This window comes from Psammomys obesus, unplaced genomic scaffold, assembly GCF_907164565.1.
Source record: "Psammomys obesus unplaced genomic scaffold, mPsaObe1.curated_primary_1811, whole genome shotgun sequence".
Classification (NCBI taxonomy): Eukaryota; Metazoa; Chordata; class Mammalia; order Rodentia; family Muridae; genus Psammomys; species Psammomys obesus.
Window position 1 is genome coordinate 2,216,794 of NW_026596463.1, and position 20,674 is coordinate 2,237,467.

The window sequence follows — 20,674 nt, forward strand, 5'->3', positions numbered from 1 at the left end:
TTCCTTCCTTCCTTCCTTCCTTCCTTCCTTCCTTCCTTCCTTCCTTTTGCTTTTTGTTATTTTTAGAGACAGAGTTTCTCTGTGTAGCCTTGCTCTGCCTCCCGAATGCTGGTCCTGCAGTCCAGGTGATTTCTAGCAGGGTCTGCACTTGGATCCAGAACAGTTTTCTTTCCTCTACTGGGGCAGTAGAGCGAGCAGGAGCAGGTCCCCAGCAAGCAGTGCTATGTGAGGGCAGGCACTGACAACAGGGATCTGGAGATCAAGGACCACCTGGCAGAGTAGAAGAGGGGTACTAGGCGGTCAGCAGAGGAAAGCCCACAGAACTGGTCTGAATGGCTCACTTCAGGAGCGAGGAAGCTTGGCCTCAGAGACAGGAACACGATAGTCCATGTCCAGGTGGATTTTAAAAAGCTTATTTCTTTCTCTCTTTTGTATGAGTTTTGTTGTTTTCTGAGACAAAGTCTATGTAACTTTGGCTGGCCATGAGCTTGTGAACCTCCTCCCTTTGGCTTCTAGGTGCTGATTTATGGCCCACCATGCTCAGCTTAAGATGTGTCTCTCATTTAGCAAATGAGGAAGGCAGAGTCCTATTCTTAAGAAACCAACGCTTCAGTTACAGTCAGATAGTGAACAGTAAACACACTAATGTCCCATCTTCATGTGCTCAGTGGTGGGGTTCACTAACACAGCACAGAATTTAAAGGCGGCTCATCAGGAGTCAGCAGGCAGGCAGTGGTTACACTGGAAGTACCATCCTGGAAGCTGGCTCGAGGGGCATGTTAACAAGCGGGCAGATGGGTTTTCATTGGTGACATGAGTAGGGTTTAGGGCATGCAACTGATTGGAAAGAATGCCTTGCCGTTAGCACAATAGGCAATCAGGCACCCCTGAGCCCAACAGTCTCACACTAGTGGTATGATCCTCTTGGGATGACTACAGCACACATACTCTGTACCCCAAATTTGAACAAGGACTCAAGACACCCGGTGAGCTTACAAGCCAGCGTTTGCCTATTACTGCATCACAATGTCCATGGCCCTTTCATGCCAGGGCTTGTTCAGGACCTGGAGTAGAGAGGGGTGGGATGACCATTTTCCTCATCCATCCTGTTCTCACATCCATCATGTTCTCACATGAGGAGAGCTTCCCCACCACAATGTAGCAGTGCGGCTACGGTGAAGGCAGCACCTTCTCACCAGCTGCTCATGCTCCGCTCCTCTTTTTCTGCTCTACAGCTTAGGCTGCCTGGAATTTTCTGTATATCTTTCCAGCTTTCCACCTATCCATCTATCCACCTATCCACCTATCCATCTATCCACCTATCCACCTATCCATCTATCCACCTACCCACCTATCCACCTATCCACCTATCCACCTACCCACCTATCCACCTATCCATCATCTATCTATCTATCTATCTATCTATCTATCTATCTATCTATCATCTATCTCAGGCTAGCCCAAAATTTGCAATCCTGCCTTTGTCTCCCTACGGCTAGGATTACAGATACAGGTCCCCATTCTCAGCTCTTACTCTCCACTTTTAATTGCCACAGACAAAGAGAATCTGACTCTACAGAATGGCCAAAGTGTAAACATATGGGAAAATGCAAACACATATAATGTAATTATGTGACACAGAGAGAAGAGGAAGCCAGGAGTATATAGGTTGGTAGGCAGCTGAAGGAATCCTTCATATAAAAATCTTTTTTAAAAAAAGGCTATTATAGAACAGCACGCGATGGTGGTGATAAGAATGCTGGCAGTAGAAGGGACCCAACATGCCATGTACATCTTAAACAACTGAGGCACAGGCTGGCTGAGTGGTCTCCCTACAGACACAGATGGTAAGAGAGCCAGGATTGCAGGTTGGCTGTGGGAAGGAAGTGAAACTACCTGAGGGGAGGGAGTTACGGGGTTAACTCTGGTCCAAGGTTTGACTTTAGCTCACTGAGAAAGAGAAAAATCCCCCACACCTGGGTGACAGCAGCAACTGTCAAGACTAGCAGAGGGTGGCAGGTGTGAGCTGCCAGGGTTTTACTTTCAAGACTTTTCAGTGGTCGTATCTGAACTGTGCCTACATGTGAACACAGGGAGGAGGAGGCCAGTGGCCAGGGAAAGGCCACTGCAGGAAAAATACATAACCTGAAGACAGGCCTGCTCAGGGGCCGGAGGCCTGAGCAATGTGGGAACCTGGGTTCCATCACCTCCCCGTGTGGTTCCTGGCCTGAGCTCCAGGGAGGGAGGGTAGCTAGGATGGACACAGGAAGTGTGAACTCTGCCATGGCCACATGGGGGCAGCATAAAGCCACTGTCTAGATGACAAGAAAGCAAACCGCACCAGAGCACAGGAGGCCACATGGCTACACTTAGGATATGAAAGAAGTTTATAGTTTAGACAAGAAAGAGGGATTAAAAAGAGAAGGTGAGGATGGGGACACCGAACTGTGGAAAGGCCATTTCAGCCCCTCTTCCAACTGGTCCCTTTCCCTCATGTCACTTCTTGTCACCTATGCTGTGAAAGCTCTTCCAAAGTATTTACCCAAATGTCATCTTTCAGGGCTACATCTCCCTGGACCATGCTGTTGCAATATGAAATGGTCCTGCAGGCCAGGATCCTTTATGCCCCTGGGTAGTGTCGTTTCTCTGTACAGCACTCAGCACCAACTGATAGGCCTTTATAACAGTACTGTATTATTGATTGTTTTCTCCAAACGGGAGTGTAGACTCCATGAAGCCTGTCTGACCACCACCATCTCCCAGGGACTGAAACCTCTCAGGGCCACATGATATGCGTTCCCCAAGTGTCTTTTGGATTAGTTAGTCAATGGGCTCTATCCCCAGTTCAGGCGTCCATTTGCTTCCAACATAAAATTTCAAATGCCCATTGGACAGCTCCATGCAGCCATGAAAAGCTGGCCTCCTCCAAATGGCACTCACCACCTCCCTGATTCCAGTCTGATCACTCTGCTCCTCCACAGTGTCCTGCCTCAACCTGGCATAACCACCCTGTCAACTATACAGCTGAAACAAGGGTCCCCTTTGACACACCCTTTCCCTCCTTGCGACCTGTAACTGACCATGCAGTTTTCTTATGCTTTTCTGAATATCCACAAGCATGTGGCATTCTTACTTCTCCCTTTTCCCATCTACATTTTCTCCAGGCTACATGTTCTTCCTTGGAGTCAATGCAAGTGTTATTTCCTCCTCTTTGGCCATCAGAGTGAACTCCCAATCCATGTCTGATTTTGTCTTTCTCTCTAGAAGCCCCTCTTCTTGCCCTCATGGACAATCAGCAGGCTAGCCTCTCTGACGGAGTTTCTTCGGAACTTTGCTGGTCCTCTTCTGGGCTCTTCAGATGGCGTTTCTCAGACTAGCCTAATCTTCCCATCTGTGTGTGCCTGTAACTCACGATTCTTCAAGTCCAAGTTCAGATGCTGCTCTTCCAGGAAATGCTCTCGGACACATTGACCACCACATCGCTGCCTTCTGGTAGCCCAGCCAGACCGTGCTGTAGCTGTATCCACATGTAACTGCACACATGCCTGCCCCTCGCTGAGAGGAAACACCGTGCAGGGTTCACCCGGTTCTGGTGCAGCCACTCCCTTCCTGCCCTCTTCTCTCTGAGGACCCAAGTGAACACACTTTTCATCACCTAGTGTTTCATCTTCCAACCACACAGTCAGAGCACACTGATGTTACTCAGAGGGCAGGTCTACCCAATTCTTGAGTTGGTTTTTTTTTTAAAAAAAAAAACAAAAACAAAAACAAAAACAAAAACACAGTGTCCCCTCCCCAAGAGACTACCCATCACTCATCATCCTAAGAGTTATGTGACCAGTTGATTTAATCTAAAATTTCATCAAACTCATAATGGAATGAAAACAGGAAGAAGGCTCTCATGGCCTTGCTTTAACAGGGAGAGTGGGATTTAAAATGTAGCTGTCAATGTCTAATTTTGTGGGTCCAGTTTTCAAAATGAGATGGGGATGAAGAAAACCTCAGTGTATTCACACCACAGAGAGAGTGAGCATAGGCTGGATGGGTCCAGGGGGTGCTGTGTGCCGACTGAATGGCTCTCATTGCCTGATAACACGAGAGACTGTTTACTAAGGACGTAATGGGAATGCTTGTTAAGCAGTATGTTAGATCCTTGGATTTTGGATGTTTTATAGGCAGTTAGGCAAATGAGTGCCAAAACAGGTCCTATGTGTGGAGAAAAGATAGGAAGATCTTCTTGAGGAATAAGCATGTGAGTCTTCCCTATACGGGACATTCCCAGGGTGATCAATGAACTGACAGAATGGAGTCAGAGGGACAACACAGGATCAGTAACAAATCAAGAGCTCAAATGTCTCAGTGAAGTCCTTTTTTGTGGGGTTTGAAGGCAAGGGACTAAGAATATCCCAGTGCAGAGGACTTCCACGGCAAGAAAACACAGGAGTTTTGCATGAAATAGGAAATGGTATAGGACATATGGTTTAGCTCATGGCAGGTGACAAAACAGGACTTTAATGCTGTTATGTAATTATTCAGCTGCTGTGGCTCTACAACAGGTATTCATGCCTCGTGTGTGTGTGTGTGTGTGTGTGTGTGTGTGTGTGTGCGCGCGCGCATGCGCGCACGAAAACGTGCAAGCCGCACTACACTATGGAGGCCAGAGGACAACCTCAGCTGTTGTCCTCCCTTCCTGCTTTGTCTGAGAAAGAGTGCATCACTGCAGCAGGCCCTCGACTGGCTAGCCTGTCAGTCTCTGGGGATTCAGCTGGTTTTGTCCCTCCTACCAGGAACACTGGGATTTCAGATGGCTGCTACTGTGCTCAGATTTACGTGGTTGTAGGTCTTCATACTTGGCATGACAAGTGCTTTACCCACAGAGCCATATCTCCAGCCTCCTTTTATTACTTATTCTTCCAACAGACTAGAAAGGCCAACAGACACCTTTTAGAAACCTCTTTGTAGTTGCTATCACAGGTGCCTGCAAATGTAAGGTCATGACACTCACAGGACTGATGGGTACTCAAAATGGAAGCTTAGATAGACTATTAAATCCTAATGCCCATGGTGACATGATAGTTCTCTGTTACAGTTAGCCAACATGTTAAGTTGTGGATATAGTTAAATTTCTTCACTGTCCTATTACCTCATGCTAGGAATCTTTTTAAAAAGATACAAGCAAAACCTACAAGTTCATAAGCTAGGTATTTTGTGGATTTTCACAGCTTTGAGAGTGATGTTTGTTTATTCCTGTAATGACCTTTCAGTGGTCCCACGTCAGCCTACCTCCGGTCTGTGGGGTACAGTTCCACCGTGACTACATCAAGAGAATTCCATGCTGAGATGGTCAGTCCATTGTACAGACACAGCATGCCTATCATCATGGATTCGCTGGTGCCAAACCACAGGAAGAAGCAGCTGATCCCTGAGAGCACCATGGAGCCACCTGCCAACAGAAGACAAAATATGGAGTGTTTCCTGTCATCTTGGGAGAGTGAGGACCTTTGGGCCTCAGAGCTCTCTCAAGAAGACAGTTCTGTGTGATAGCTGCAGACTGGGCTCCATAGGATGAAGCTCAAGTGCATCCACCTGTTTGAAAGGCAGTCTAAATGCCTCTCAAATGTGAGAGTACAGAAGCACATCACCTCTTACTCATCTACTTAAGCGGGAAGATATACATTAGTTACACATAACCAGTTTTTCAGTCTGTAACTCATGGAGATTGCTCATATGAAATGTAACTAGACACAATTTTTACTATAATTCAGTCCTAATCAAAGGCCTAAGGGATTTCTTATGTACGGTGCATTTCTAAGGGAAGGGGAACAGGGTAGGAGGCGGGTTCCCTCTGGGTCACAGGGGCAGCTCTTTTCCTTTCCAGGCTTGTAAGCACACACCTAGCATCGTTAAGCGCCCAATCCGGTCCATCAGGAGAGCAGACACAATATTTCCTGGTAACACCGCCAATGTCCCAAGAAAGTTGACAAAGTAAATCCAGTAGGCACTGTAGTCATCATCAAAGGTTATCTGGCATCCTGTCTTGTTGTGAAGAAACGAGCAGTTTTGAAATTCGCTGTCAATGAATTTATATGGCTCAAAATCTGTAGAAACAACAACGAATAAAATCCATCAGGTTCTTGTCAGGTTCAAGTAACAGATATGGGTGGTCCCAGAGAGCCACTGAGAGACTTCAGCTAAGAAGCATGGCACCGACAATTCCCTCAGGGTCCCACAGCTGGAGCTGGCTTGACTTTTTGTGTTTCCTTACCAGAGCATGAGAGCTAGCCTGGCACCCCACGCTAACAAAGTAGTAGCATGGAGGGCTCCCTTTGCTGGATAAGGGGATACGTTGACTACAGTGTCCAGTTTTCTTGATTCCCTTTGGCCTTTGCTAATTATAGTATTGCTTACACCTTTACAACATTATTATATTTACCATGTTATGTAAAGATTATCATTTTTAGTAGTAATAGGTTCTAGAATACAATTATAAAAACAATTTGGTTTAAAATATACATAAACTGGCCTCATCATTGTCATTTTTAGGGGCTCTGAAGTACACAGAAGGAGCAGGACTCTCTGACTCTTTGGGGCTGCGTTTATAATTTACGGTCCATGTAGATAAGTCCACAGAAGAATGAAGACCAGTCTCCCCCGAAGGCCATCAGCATTCATTCTATGCACTTGGTGGTTATTGTTCCCTTATCTCCTCAAGAAGGATTTTACATGGTGCTGGGTTTGCTAACACAGCCCAGGCCAATTCCTTGCTGGTCAGGAGTTACCCTCCGCTCCCTCTTCTGAGGTCAAATGGAGAAGACAGTGCTTGACCTCATCTCTTTGGAGTAGGGCAGAATTGGCCCTGACTGAGCACCAAAAAGACCGCCAACAGGGCATGCACCGCTCTTTGCACAGCACCAGGATGGGAGTCGAGACAAGTGAGTGGGGTGGGAAAGCACTGCAGTCGCATGTACTCAGGGAGCGCAGGTTGTTGCTTACCAGGCCATTCATTGTGACCAAATTAGTTAACTTCTCTAATTCCAGCACTTGGGAGGCAGATGAACGTGGATTTCTGAGTTCAAGGTCAACCTACTCTACAGAGGCAGTTCCAGGACAGCCAAGGCTACAGAGAAATCTGTCTTGAAAAACCAAAACAAAAAGTATTCCTCCGAGGCTATTTATTAACTTACTTATTTGTCTAGCTTTGAACTTAGGTAAGCGTCTATATTAAACCCAAGAAAGCAAAACAATACCAGTTTGCTTTTGAGTCAACGTGACGCAGTGAAATCGTTCACTCGCACTTTGATCTCCCCTTGCCACACAATCCTCTAGCCCCACTGTCACATGATTCTGCCAAGATGCTGCCCCTTGAAGGAAGTAGCCTAAGCCATACCTACCTGTGTTCTCAAAAAGGGTATCAATGAACGTGCAGTTCTTGAAGTAGGTGTTCACTGAGGTCACATCGTCAAAGGTGCAGGACTTAAACACTGAATCTTTGAAAGTTACAGATTTGAACTTGACTCCCAGGAATCTGTACAACACATACACACACAAACAAATTGAGGCCAATGACTACTAAGTCAAAGGGATTTAGAGATTTGACACCTTGCTATAGCCATCCTTAAGTTATAAAGGGCATCTTGGCTTTCCGGGCACTTTGCCTTTTCCCATTTGGCCATGGACATACTGTTTTTTGGCTGCACCACTGTTCAGTATTATTCCCTGTCAGGAGAAGCAATGACACCAAGTCCAGTTGGGTTTTTGCAATCATGGCAAAAGGTCTCGAGAGCTAGAACATCACCTGTGGCTCTCTAGATTGTTTCACCCCCATCCTCTCCCATCCTTCAACCTCTGAATGGGTTCCTTTTTTGGGAAAGTCTCAACTGAGACTAGTGAATCTAATTTAAATATGTGTTAATATCTGAACTTTATATTTTTATGTATATTTATAGTTTACAGTGATGAAAACTGAACCTAGGGACTTGCAGTTTTAGACCGGTGTTCTACTACTAAGCAATATTCCTAGCCTCTGAGTTTTTCATAAAAGTCTGTTTTCTAAGTTTAGAACCTTAGATGGTAGAGAATGAGAGTTCTGCCTTTTCACAGGAGCAGTGACTGACAAGGGTGAAAAAATATTCAGACTTATTTCCACGAGTCTTTTTCTTCTCACAGTCGAAAGACAGTCCTTGAGCCAACTCAAAACACAAGAGCTCTGTTGACTTTGGAATGATGTGCAGAATGATGAAATGGGTTCAAATACGTATTAAAGGCACTGCAATGGGGAATCTGGAGTAGTGGAGGTGATAATGGCCTTAATGAGCCTAATGTCTTAAAGGAGCCTGTGGGTCATCGATATGGACTCACTGAAGCCATGGAGAAGTGTGCACCAGGGAGTCATGTTTATTATGGTCTCCCAGGAAGAGGGTACTGTATTAGCCACACCCCTCTTAGAGAAAGAGACTGGTCCTTAGAGGCGTGCTAGCTGCCTTCAAAGCAGTTTGCTCACTACTGAGCACTCTCGGACTTACATCCTAATGGGTATTTGTTATTCAATTGTAAATGTACTGTAGCCTCACAGACCAACCAGCTTCAAAAATTTCTCCACCCCGGGAGCCCGAGTGAAAGCAGTCAAAAGTGCTAAAGGAGGCTAGAAAACGGTGCATTTTGTGAAGACCGACAACTTTAAAGATGAGCCTGAATTTGGGAAGGGGAAGCAATTTTAATGTCTGAGACACACAGAGCACTCCTGGTGTAAAATTCAAACGGTGGGAGAAGGAAATGGTAACCCTCTACCCCCCACCTCCTGCTGGCTCTCCCGGAACACTCTGCATACAGACAAGCAGGGACTCCTTACATTTCCTGTGCAGGGTACCTGGACGGTATTCCACGTCAGGGTGTCGGGTAGCATCTCCACTGCACAGGGAAGCTACCATTTAAAACGGAGTCGGCAGCACTACTTCAGATTTCTCTGAAAGACCAAACCCTTTCTTCTAGCATCGAAAATAAATGTGTAACACACGCAAAACCCTATGTTTGCAAGATTTTTCTTTGTTTAGGGTCCTAAAATCTTTCTTTCTCCCCTGCCTCTCTCTCTCTCTCTCTGTGTGTGTGTGTGTGTGTGTGTGTGTGTGTATGTAGGAGAGAGTGTAGGCCATGGCATACTTGTGGAGGATAGAGAAAAACCTCCAGTACTGTTCTAGCTTTTCCACCTTGTTCAATAAGGTCTCCTTGTTTTTCCCTGCACATAGCTCAGGCTAGCTCTCTTGTGAACTTCCACTGATTTTTCTGTCTCCATCTCCCAACTCTCCATACGAGTGCTCGGATCACACATATGTGAGTAATCAGGCCTGGCTTTTGTGCGGATTCACCAAGCTTTCAAGGCAAGAACTTTACCCGTGGAATCACCTCCCAAGCCTGGTTTTTGGTCTTTTGAGACAGATTTTGACCGTGGAGCCCCAGGCTGGCTTCAACCTCAGTCTTTTTGTCTCTGCCTCCCAAGTGCTTGGATGACAGGTGCACGCCACCATATCCAGCTCAAGAATTTTAAGGGAGAAGTGGAGAAGTGTCAAAGTTATTAATATTCTGGATATTAATTAATAAACTGAACACTAAGAGTGATAATAAATGTCACTAAAATTATGACTATTTCAGACCTAAAAATTAATTTTTTTCTTTTTTTTTGTTGTTTCTGTTGTTCTGAAACATGTTCTCATTATGTGGTACAGACTATGAATTGTGCTGGACTCCATCTCACCGGCACCAGCCTCCCCTCCTGAGTGTTGGGATTACAGGCATGCACCACCATAACTATTGTATCTTAGAAATTTCTAATGGAAAAACAATACTTTTTGAAACAAATCCCAACACTTGGGAGGCAGAGGCAGGCAGATCTCTGCAAGTGTGAGGCCAGCCTGATCTACAGAGTGAGGTCCAGGACAGCCAGGGCTACACAGAGAAACCCTGTCTCTGAAAAACCAAAACCCCATTCATCCCATTGTCACAGAAGGTGATGCTCAGGGTTCTCTGAAATACAAATGCCAGTGATCGTAGTTCAGGGGGGTGCACAAGGCACATGCCACATGGCTTGGTTGTGGTTAGATCTCTCCTTATTCCACTCACATGTCTCCAGTCATCCATTTTTCATCATCTTCTTTTAATTTTATAAACTTTATTATTGAAAAACTTGCAAGTAAACACACACACACAAGATAAATTGCTAATTAGGATGATGACCCCCATACTGGCAAGTATCCATTATCCAGACTGCAAGCATTCCACAAACCTTTTTCATCTTAACAAACAGGTTTTTGCCTTGGGGAACTTTGATTATCTTGTATTAAAAAAAACCCAAAACTTTTATTATTTTAAAAATTAAAACAATTTTCTCAGAATAATGAGCTACTGAGAGTTCATATCAGTGATTTTTGCTCAGAGAATACATAGCTGAACTTGATTATCTTGTCTATCCCTTTTTCTCTCGGAAAAGAAGCAGACCCACCTTCCGGAGGCCCTGGCTTGCCTAGCATTAGGAAGCAGCCCAGTCCTGTGCTCATCCTCTGCTGTTTTCACATCCCTTCACTTGGGGAGACCATTTCTGCTCTTACTGACAGGCTCCCTGACACACCAGCTCTCCTGCTCTCTATTTGCTTTGTGCAGTGGAGACTTGAAATGGGAACTTTTTAGAAAAGGGAAATAAATTCTCACTTACATTCCTGTTTCTTCCCTAACTCAGGTAAGTCTCTCACCATTCCCATGTCTTCAAGCGGTTCTCTCTTCTCTTCCCTAGCTTGTCTATAGCTCTCCAAGGGTCTCTAAGCTCTCTTCAAATGGGCAGTTGGTTCTGCTGCATAATAGGCATGAGGCAACTCAGTCTAAGAAGTGGTTTTGTTGTTTTTTTACCCCTTTTTTTCTCAAGAGGCACATGATTGATTCTCTGCCAATTTCTGAAATTGTTTGAAGTAACTGACAAGTGTGTATCTTTAAAGTGAATTTTAAGTTATTAAAATTCATCCACAAATAACAAATACTACAATTGAAAACCCTGTAGACTTTAGTTATTAATCGTACACCACTCTGAAGTGAGTTTTTGTGACTAGCTGGCAAGGTAAGTTATATCAAAGTTTCCAGACCTGCCATTGTCATACTCCATTCCGGTGTGGACCTGGTTTTCCATCGTGAAGTTAATGCTGAAGTTTGAGTATTTATCTTTTTGCACATTTCTAGTTAGCAGTGCATACTCATCAGATTGCAAATGCTTAATGACATCGGGGAACCAAACGGACAGTCCATAGTACCTGCAAAGACAAAACCAAACAAACAAAAAAAGAGTGTAGCAGCACACACAGGGCATTTGTAAGGTCCTCCCTTACATATCCAGAATGGCAGCAGCGCTCAGAAGCACTTCCAGACATGACTGGCACCTTGAAACATTTGAACAAATTATCACATAGTAATTGGTATGCCACCCCTCCCCTTGCAAAACCAAGGGAGAGAGACAGCTGGAACATCCAGGCGTGCAGTTCCTGGGAGAGATGAATCCCATCCTGTACCCACAGTATGAAATGAGGCATTTGGGCAGCGTAGGTAGAGTGAAACACATAGCATGCTGGACCTGATGTCGCTCCTACCAACCCGGCTCCACTGAGGAGCCGCATCTCCGGGGGCCCAGGAAGGAAGAGCTCACAGGACGGACTCTGTTCCTTCTAGTGCAGCAGCACTGCTTCCTACACAACTGTGACACTGCTTGTCTGCAGTAGGAGCCATGTTCCCAAAGGGGTTCAAGGCAGCAGAAAGGGACATTTGAGGTTCTTTTCTCCCTCTTTCCTCCTCTCCCCATTCTGCTCCTTCTCCTCTCCCTAGCCTTTCCCTCACACCTGTCCTCCATTGAGACCAAGTCTCATGTAGCCCAGATGGCCTCAGATGTCTTATGGAACTGAGCAAGGCCTTGAACTTCCAATCTTCCTGCCCCCACCTCCCACTGGTGGGATCCCAGGCATTGCCACCATGCCTGCTGTACAGGGGCTGGGGGATAAAGCTCAGAGCTTCATGCATGCCAGGTAAGCTCCCTACCAGCTGAGCCGCCTGAATAACCCGGAAACAACTACCAGGTGATTTCCACTCCCTGCCTCATGATCTCTCATGTGTGACTCTAAAAGCTGTGACATGCTGCTTGGCTGTTGGCAGCCACTGGTCAAATGCAGCCCCTAAGCCCCTGAGAGGTAGTCAGTCCAATCTGAGATGTGATGGTAGCACAGGGTTTTCAAGAGTTTGAAAAAAAACATGAAAAATCAGTTATTAATAATGTTATATTGATCATAGATACTACTTCAGACATAATGAGTTGAATAAAACAGTATTAAATTTAAATTTACAGATTCTTTTTCTTTTGTGGGTGTGGCTACCAGAAAATGTCAGGAGGAATATGTGGATCAAAGTATATCATACTGTTACTGTAATGTTGTTTTGAAACTATGATCCCTGAATCCACATCCATGAACCTGGCCTGATCCAGGACGTGGTGACTCTGGGGTGGAGTACACAGGGTACTGCAGTGCTGTGCACTCCAGTTGTCTTCTAGTTTATTCCAGTGATACTCAGATGCCCGGGAGGAAGTAGTTTGCAAGTAGACAGAATTCAAGTCCTGGTCTTGTTTGCCTGCGGCGTGACCTTGGGTCCCTTGGGTCTTGGCTTACTTTTATGATGACTAGGATGTAGATTGCCTTCCATGGGCTGTTGCTCAGATATAATGGGATGCAAAGTGCCTCCACACTAACGGTACCAAAAAGACCAAATGAGTCACTGTAATCATCGTCATTGTCACCAGGAATCCTCAGACATTTACTCCGGAGAGTCCCATGGTTTTCCACCCCCATACTCCTCATAGCTTGTGCGCCAACGCAGTTGGGGTGTAAGGGTGATCACGGAGCAAGCAGTGACTCAGGGCTACGACACCAGCAGGTTGCTCTCTAGTGCCAAGGCAAAAGCTTGAGAATGACGAGGAAGGCACATGACGAGGAGTTTTATCTGATGTTTTATTTATTCAGCAAACATTTGCTGAATGCCCTTTCAATGGCAGGCAGTGCTGAGATTTCATGAAAGAAATCCAGATAAGCACAGGCTAGCAGCTGCATCAAGGACCACTTTTTGTCTATCTTTTTCGTGCCTAACTGCTGAGTTAGTGGTTGGCACCCAGTAGTATTGATTTCCATCTCTCTCTTCTAAAATTATGTGTCCCCCAGAACAAGGGAGGGAGCCCACGACCTCACACATGCCTGGCAAATGCTGTACCACTGAGTTAGGCTTCCAACTCTAAGCCTCTGAACTTAGACATGGGAGATGGAATCACATGGGTAACCATTGCAGAATGAGCTTCCAGGGTCCCTGCCCGAAGCCTTCCCCTTGTCCTTCATCACACCAACACAGGGAAGGGACCTCTCTGCCTGCTTTACTTTATGGATGTCAGGAGGTGGGAGCCACACGGTCAATGCTGGGCTCTACCGGTCACCCAGATCCTTTTGACCTGACAGTGCAGGGTTGTTTCCTTATTGGCTCTTATACAGGGATTAGGTGAAAGGGTTTCACACACATTCTGAAATAGAGATACCAAGTATTAGTAAATAAAACCATGGCTTGCCTTCCTCCATTCTTAGAACACACATATGGTAGTTTTATTATTATTATTATTATCTTAGGTGGCATTCTGCAAACATTTTTAACTCCAGATCCAAGGATTCCAGTGTTCGTTTCTGGTATCCGTAGTAACGCCTGTGCATGTGACCCTGCACATGTTAATATTCGAAATAAATCTTTAAAAAACCTTTTGTATAGTAGAAAATAGAATGTTCCACAAGAAATAATAAAGCTAAGAAGGAAACAAGGAGTGTGGAATGGAGAAACTGTAATTTTAAAAAAGGAAGGAAAGAAGGAAGGAAGGAAAAGAGTGATGGAGAAAGAGAGGCAGGGAGGGAGAGGAAGAGGAAGAAGGACATAGCTAATGCAGACATATGGTGACTGAGAGGGTGACATGGCTTCCCAAATGCCACAGGAAGGGTCAGTTTATTAGTTATAAAAATGTAACTATCAGCAAATGTCTGCGGCTGTAAAAAAAAAAAAATCTTTTCTATCAAGTTTGCAGATGTGAGCCATAAGAGATATTTTGAAGAGAAGAAAGCAATGAGGAAAAAGACAAAGAAAGAAATGAAAGGGTTAGACTAATTTTGTAACCTGTATGTGTTCTAAAGCCTATAGTTTTGAGTTTTAGGTTCAGGTTAAGCTAAAGCCTCTTAGTACCTTTCCAGAGAATGGAGAAATGTGACCCTATCTGTGAGGACAGATAGAAAAAAAAAAGCAAGCAAGCAATGACCTCAGCAAAAAGAACGACCAGACCCTTGTCTTCAAGATAGTGTTTCTTAGCAACGAACCCAGACGGCCTCAATCCTTCTTCTGAGTAGCTCCTGACCTCCAGCCAAAAGCCAGCCCTAATCTTCAAGGATGAGCTAACCACCCCCACCTTCAATTGCAGCTGCATCCACACATGGCAGGACTGGCCAAGCTTGAGCATCTAAGATTAACCAATTATCTTACTTTATAGCTTCCTCATCCAATCCTAAATTGCCAGAACTGCAACTTCAAATTTCCCGCAATTTTTCTTTTAAAAACCTAAAGGCCTTTGTCTCCTGGTGCCACTCTTTGCTGACCAGCAGGGGTGACCCCATTGCGCAATGGTTAAATTAAACCTCTTGTTTTTGCAAGTCGTGGTCTGGGGGAGTTTCTGGGAAGGGCGCGATCTTGAACTCCTGAGCTGTGAGACCCCAGGTCTTACAGAAATAACTGGGAGCCACAATATAACAGTTGATTTTTTGTCCACCAAGAAGTTAAATGTTACTTACCCAAAGGACAGGGTGAACCAAACAATCGTAAGCTTGATGGTGTTTTCCCTGACTGGGTAGTTGAAGCATCTCATAAAAGTCAACCAAATCTGTGAAATTCCAGATGGTTAGTTTTCTTACACAATTATACAGTGAATGCACTTCCCAGACCTTCCCATCAAACTCTAAAAGTTCAGCATTCTTACAGAGCTCAGTTAACTTCATGAAAGTTTTAACACAACACAGAAGCAAAAGGCTGAGATGTTCTTCTTTCTTTCTTTCTTTCTTTCTTTCTTTCTTTCTTTCTTTCTTTCTTTCTTTCTTTCTTTCTTTCCTTCCTTCCTTCCTTCACAGGCCTTAACTACCAAGGCTGCCCAGCAATGCTCACTTTTCAGCTTTCTGGAGACCAACAGCCACTAAGACAGACTTCATTGCCCCAATTCTTGGACTGACACCTTCCTTCCTCAAGATGGATCCACTAGCTGCTTAGCTGAAAGGGGTCCAATTTGCTGGTCCTAGTGCAAGAGACAGGTGTCCTAGATGGACTGGACAATCCCTCCTCATGGGACAGGCATCGTCAGTCCCTCCTGGGACCACCACCAGAGGTCAGCAGTTGACATGTAGGCTGCTATAAAATACATACTTACTCCGTGCAGTTCTGTGCGGATCCGAACAAAACACCTCCTATACCACGTTCCTGTGTCGCTCTCAATTTCAATCAGCTCATCTATTTGTTTGGGAGTTTTGATTTTATTTACCTGTGGACAGTAACAGAGTGCAAAGCGCTGGGTTCTCTTTCCTGATTTGATTAGAGACTGACAGAGAAGGACCCTATTTGCCAAGTGTGGGAACTGTGGTTGGACAGCTGGTGGGAAGGATATGAAGTTACAAACATGTAGGAGAGAAGGCAGTGTACTGGGCAATGGACAAGTATTTAAGACTTTCTGAAGATGAGTGCAAGTGTTAGGACATTGAGTGATGAGCACGGAAACAAGCCAATCGCAGATGAGGTGGCAAGCTAGGGACAATGATCACTGATGTCTAGGAGACCAAATTACAGGGCATGGCGATTTACTAGATACCATGAGGATGAAGAAAACAAATAAATAAGATTTTTTTCAGTTTTAAATTTGGGTGGTACTGGTAATACTTATTGGTGGCATTTGGGATAAGGAGGAGGCTGGGCTTTCAGAGTAGGCAAGCCATTTATTCTGATTAAGAAAGTTGTTTTTGAAGGACCACTGGACACACAAGATGTCCACAAAGCCCTGCAATCCATGTGTCTGCATCTTTGTGCAACAGAGATCTGTGCAACAGGAGTCATAGAGAAGTAGCAGGTAGTACCTAGGCCAGTCAAAGAGAATAGATAAGGTTTAAAAAAAAGTTAGCTGAGGTCTGGGAAGATGACTCAGCATGGAAGATTGCTGGCTGCTCAAAGCAGGAGGGCCTGTGTCTGAATCCCAAGCACTTACGTGCCATGAGGGCTGAAGAAAAGACCCCCTCCTGGCCTCTATCAGTACAGTGATATTTTAATTACTTTCTAGATAAAAAGCTGTACCTTGGTCTTATTGCTCAGGCCATGAAGCCAGTGAATTATGGAGCTGGGTTTTAAACTCAGAAACATCAGTGTTACCTAGGAGACCGCAGGGTACCCTGAATTTCCTGCTTAAGCAGCATGTGAAAGCAAGTTTCAGATGAGGCAGGAGCAGTGGCCTGACAGGGCAGAAGCAGTGGCCTAGTGGAGACCCCAGTCTTCTCTGATAGCAAGACAAAGAGAATCTACTGGTGATTCTTACAGCCAAGGCCTCTCATACTGATCCAGGAAGTAGAATAAATCTGAGAAGTAAGAATAAATTGTGGTCTTTCTGCTTAAACTTTGTTTCTCAGGTTAGTATTATTTAACCAACCACAGAGGCTTGGAGTTTTAGGTAGGTGTGAATAGACTGGTAGTCTCTGGCCCAAACACAGCCCTCTGTTTACTTGTGTAAATAAAGTTTTATTGGAACACAGCCAAGGCCCGTGGTTTAGCCATTCTCTACAGCTACTTGCTTTTACACTGCAAGGACAGAGCTAAGCAGTTGTGACAGACTCTATGACTGGCAAGGCCTTAAAAGTCTGTCTCCTTACAAAAAGCATCCTGAACTCCGGCATCGGGATTCTCTGAGGAGCAGACTCACCGTGAAGACCTTCTCTGGCTGACCTCGGGCTCTCATGTTGGTATCATGAATTAGCTTGAGAATCATCCAGGCTTCATCATGTTTTCCCACCTAAGAAATACACAGGGAGTCAGAGGCTAGGGCATTTATAACTGCCTTTGTGACCGTGCTGAGTTTTCAGAGCATACAGAAGGTGTTCAGCAATTCTCTACCGAAGCGCTCAAGCTCAGACTATCACTATAGAGCAGCAGTTCAAAATGTGCCTTCAACTAGAGATAGGACCTGTGACAATAACAGGTCCCCTACTCAACAGTGAGCAACAACCCCCTCATCGAGCGAAAGCTATTTGCTTAGAAAAGAGTGTGTGTGTGGCTCTGGCTGTGAGAGACCTTTTACACTCCTCTTGGCCTAAAGCATGTCTCGGCAAAACCAAACCCTGCAAAATTCCATAGTAGGGAGGGAGAATGTGCCTCCCAAAGAGCCAGGCCTGCTTTCCTGGAAACAGCGGGGAAGCCTTCCCAGTGTGCATGGGCCACTTGTGCTTCTGTGACAACAGACCTTACCTCCAGCAAGAACCGAGGGCTTTCCGGCATGAAGGTCAGGGCCACCACGGAGGAGACACAGGGGAGCGCACAGACGATGACAAAGACACGCCAGCTGTGGAACTGGTAGGCTGAGCCCATGCTGAAGCTCCACCCTGGGAAAAGACAGAGGAGTGAGGGAGAGCGCCTGTGCACAGCAGCTGGAAAGGTCAGTGTGGCCTCTCAGGGGTTTGTCAGCCATGTCTTACTACCCAAAGGAGAGTGGGCGGGCCTCTAAATCAGTTACAGTTACAGACACCTCCCCTCCCTCAACGGCAGTGCTGAGGACAAAGGTGCCCGAAATCAAAAGACTCAGGATGGAAGCAGGGGGTATAATGTTTAGGGTTACCCAAAGTCAAACCCCAATGGCCGGATGTGGGAGAATGTGATTTGCTACCGGCCACCTTGCTGGGGGCTTCCCTTTGCTCTTCCATATCATGTTCCTCTCTTTCCCATCTGTCTGCCAAAAAATGGCCCTCAATGGATTTCATTGTCCAGTTCCCAACCAGGTTTTGGGGTGGGATTCAGAAAGGCTTTTTTATATAGCCCAGGCTGGCCTTGAACTCATAATCTTTCTGATTCCACCTCCCGCTGACCGGTGTGATCACAAGCATCTGTTACCACACTTGATTCCCAACTCGGTCTGAGTAGGATGTAATTTCCTTGTCTCCTTCCTCCTTCCCTGGCCAGGTGGAAAAGTGGCGGTGGCCATGGGTGCTCCTGGACCCACTCTGACTCTTCAGCCAGCCCTCCCACTGTGGGCCTTTGAGGCTGCGGACTCCAGGGTGCTCTAGCACGTCTTGCTGATTTATCATTACAATTCATGCAGCCCTTTCATTTGAGCACCGTTAAATGGCCATCTGGGAGAAAGCTGACTTCACAGAAACGAGAACTTTTACCTCTGTTCGCAGGAAGAACAGGGGAATAGCAGGGGAATCCCAACTTCTAAGCAGACATTATAAAAATCAAAGTGTTATTACAATATATAAGAATACTCACAATGGGCTATAAACAGAGATCCCTTCAGGGATATAAACAGAGATCCCTTCAGGGATATAAACAGAGATCCCTTCAGGGATATAAACAGAGATCCCTTCAGGGATATAAACAGAGATCCCTTCAGGGATATATGGGTATAACCCTGAAAGCACGACTCAGCCAGGGTTCCAAATAAGAAAGAATGAGGCACATCCCACCGAAGCCAGAGCTGGGTTTACAGAGGGACAGGGGAACTGTGTGCTAGTCTTCAGCAAGGCTTGGTGACTAGAAAGCTTCTGTGAACAAAAATGAGGTAGTCTATGCCCCCTCCCCAGGAAAACAGCATGCTTGCCCTTTGTGGGACTCCTAGAAGTCTCTAGAATGACACAGTTCCACAGGCTACAAGCTGAACTCACAAAATCCTTACTCCAGGATTCAAGATGCTGCATACTAGCACCCAGACTTGTGCAAGCGACAGCTTGCCCACTGTGCTGTTGGCACGTGCCATCAACACCAGCGGCATCGATATTAAGCTTGCACTAGTTTCGTTCTGAGAATTTAATATGAGAAGAATATGGGTTGCTAAGCAACATGGAAAGAAAGGGTTCCTTAGAGCTTACAGTCCACAGGGAGGGAAGTAGGGCAGGAATGTGGAGGCAGGAACCCATGCAGAGGCCTCTTACTGGCCTTCTCCATGGTTTGTTCTCCTTGCCCTCTCATACAACCCAGGACCACCTGCTCAGGAGAGGCGCTGCTCACACTAAGCTGCAACATCCCAGACCAATCGTTAATCAATGAAATATCCGACAGTCTCCCTTCAGTCCAATCTGAGCGAGGCCTTTTCTTAGTTGAGGCTTCCTTTCCCAGATGACTCTAACTCATGTCAAGTGGACAAAACACTACGAAACAGCACATAAAGTGAAGCAAAGAGAGGACACAAGGGAAGCAGAGGCCAGAGGAGAGAGATCTGAAGGAGCTGCACTCTGCCTTTAAAGATGTGGGCCCTTACAGTAGTCACACACATATGTGGCTGGCGCCCATAGGCACGTGTGTAAGTGTGGAAATGAACGAGGAGGAAGTGGGGAGATCACTAGATTGTAGGAAAAACCATCACAACACTTCCTTAGGTATCCTTTGGGAGGAATAAACACGCTTCCAGCAGGCAAACAATCGAGGGAAGGCTGTGCATCATCCAGAGCTGCAGCACACGATGCTGGCGATGAGGACAATGCCGATGCCAATGTCTTCCTGTAATGTCAACCAGGTATTTGGGCGTAATGAGGTGACTCACTTGCCATGGGTCATAATGATCTGAGGGACATGGCGCTGGCGTTGCTTACCACATGTACATCAAGCTGTTGAAGACCTTCAGAAAATATAGCCAAGTGCTCTGTGAGCGGAGGACAGAAACTCCAATTTGTCTCCATGTTAGGACCAGGCCTGACTTTAAAAGAGAAGTCATCAGTCCCAGGAATTAGGCCATAGGTCACCAATTCCAGGAACAAGACCATAAAATCTGCTACCCAAGGAACAGCCTGGAAGTAACCTCAAGAATGGGAAGATATCTTATCTCAGGATGGGGCATCTGTGCTGGGCAGCCTTCCCTCATCCTGTAGATAAACATTCACGGCACAGAAATGCAGCCCACCGACCATCTGGACGCAAGCCAATTAGGATTCGACTTCCCTGGTACCCACCAATGAGGTTTTAGGTTACCTAACTTGCTAGAATTCCCCTAGTTTCCTATAACAAGCCCTTGTTTAGGGTTGTCATTGTGTTTTACCCCTGCACTCAGGTTTTCTCAAAATAAAGCACTCTTGCCAATTGCATATGTGGTCTCCATGCGGTGATTTCGGACTTAACACTCTGTAATTTAAAATATAACTCAGAACAGGTACGGCAGCTGTTGTAGTTTGGATAGGAAATATCCCCATTGCTTATGCATCTGAATTCTTGGTGCCCGCCCCGGGGTGGCGTTTTGGGAGATGGTGGGGGCCTCGGCGAAGGCTGTGTCTGGCTGAGCCCAGGCCTCACTGGTTACAGTCTGGACTGGGGCTCACCTGGTTCCCTTTCCACTTCCAGACGGTGGCTGCCCCCC

General features: G+C 45.8%; 1 protein-coding gene across 1 annotated transcript in view; it reads right to left on the reverse strand.

Annotated features, from left to right (window-relative positions):
* Positions 1-20,674, reverse strand: part of Sv2c (synaptic vesicle glycoprotein 2C) — a 194,868-nt gene that overhangs the window by 15,993 nt on the left and 158,201 nt on the right. The window contains exons 5-12 of the mRNA XM_055598424.1: positions 17,581-17,714; positions 17,039-17,128; positions 15,509-15,619; positions 14,883-14,971; positions 11,124-11,288; positions 7,392-7,525; positions 5,895-6,098; positions 5,284-5,443 (exon numbers count right to left, since the gene is read on the reverse strand). Coding sequence (XP_055454399.1) covers positions 5,284-5,443; positions 5,895-6,098; positions 7,392-7,525; positions 11,124-11,288; positions 14,883-14,971; positions 15,509-15,619; positions 17,039-17,128; positions 17,581-17,714 — 1,087 coding nt within the window. The remainder of the gene's footprint in view (positions 1-5,283; positions 5,444-5,894; positions 6,099-7,391; positions 7,526-11,123; positions 11,289-14,882; positions 14,972-15,508; positions 15,620-17,038; positions 17,129-17,580; positions 17,715-20,674) is intronic.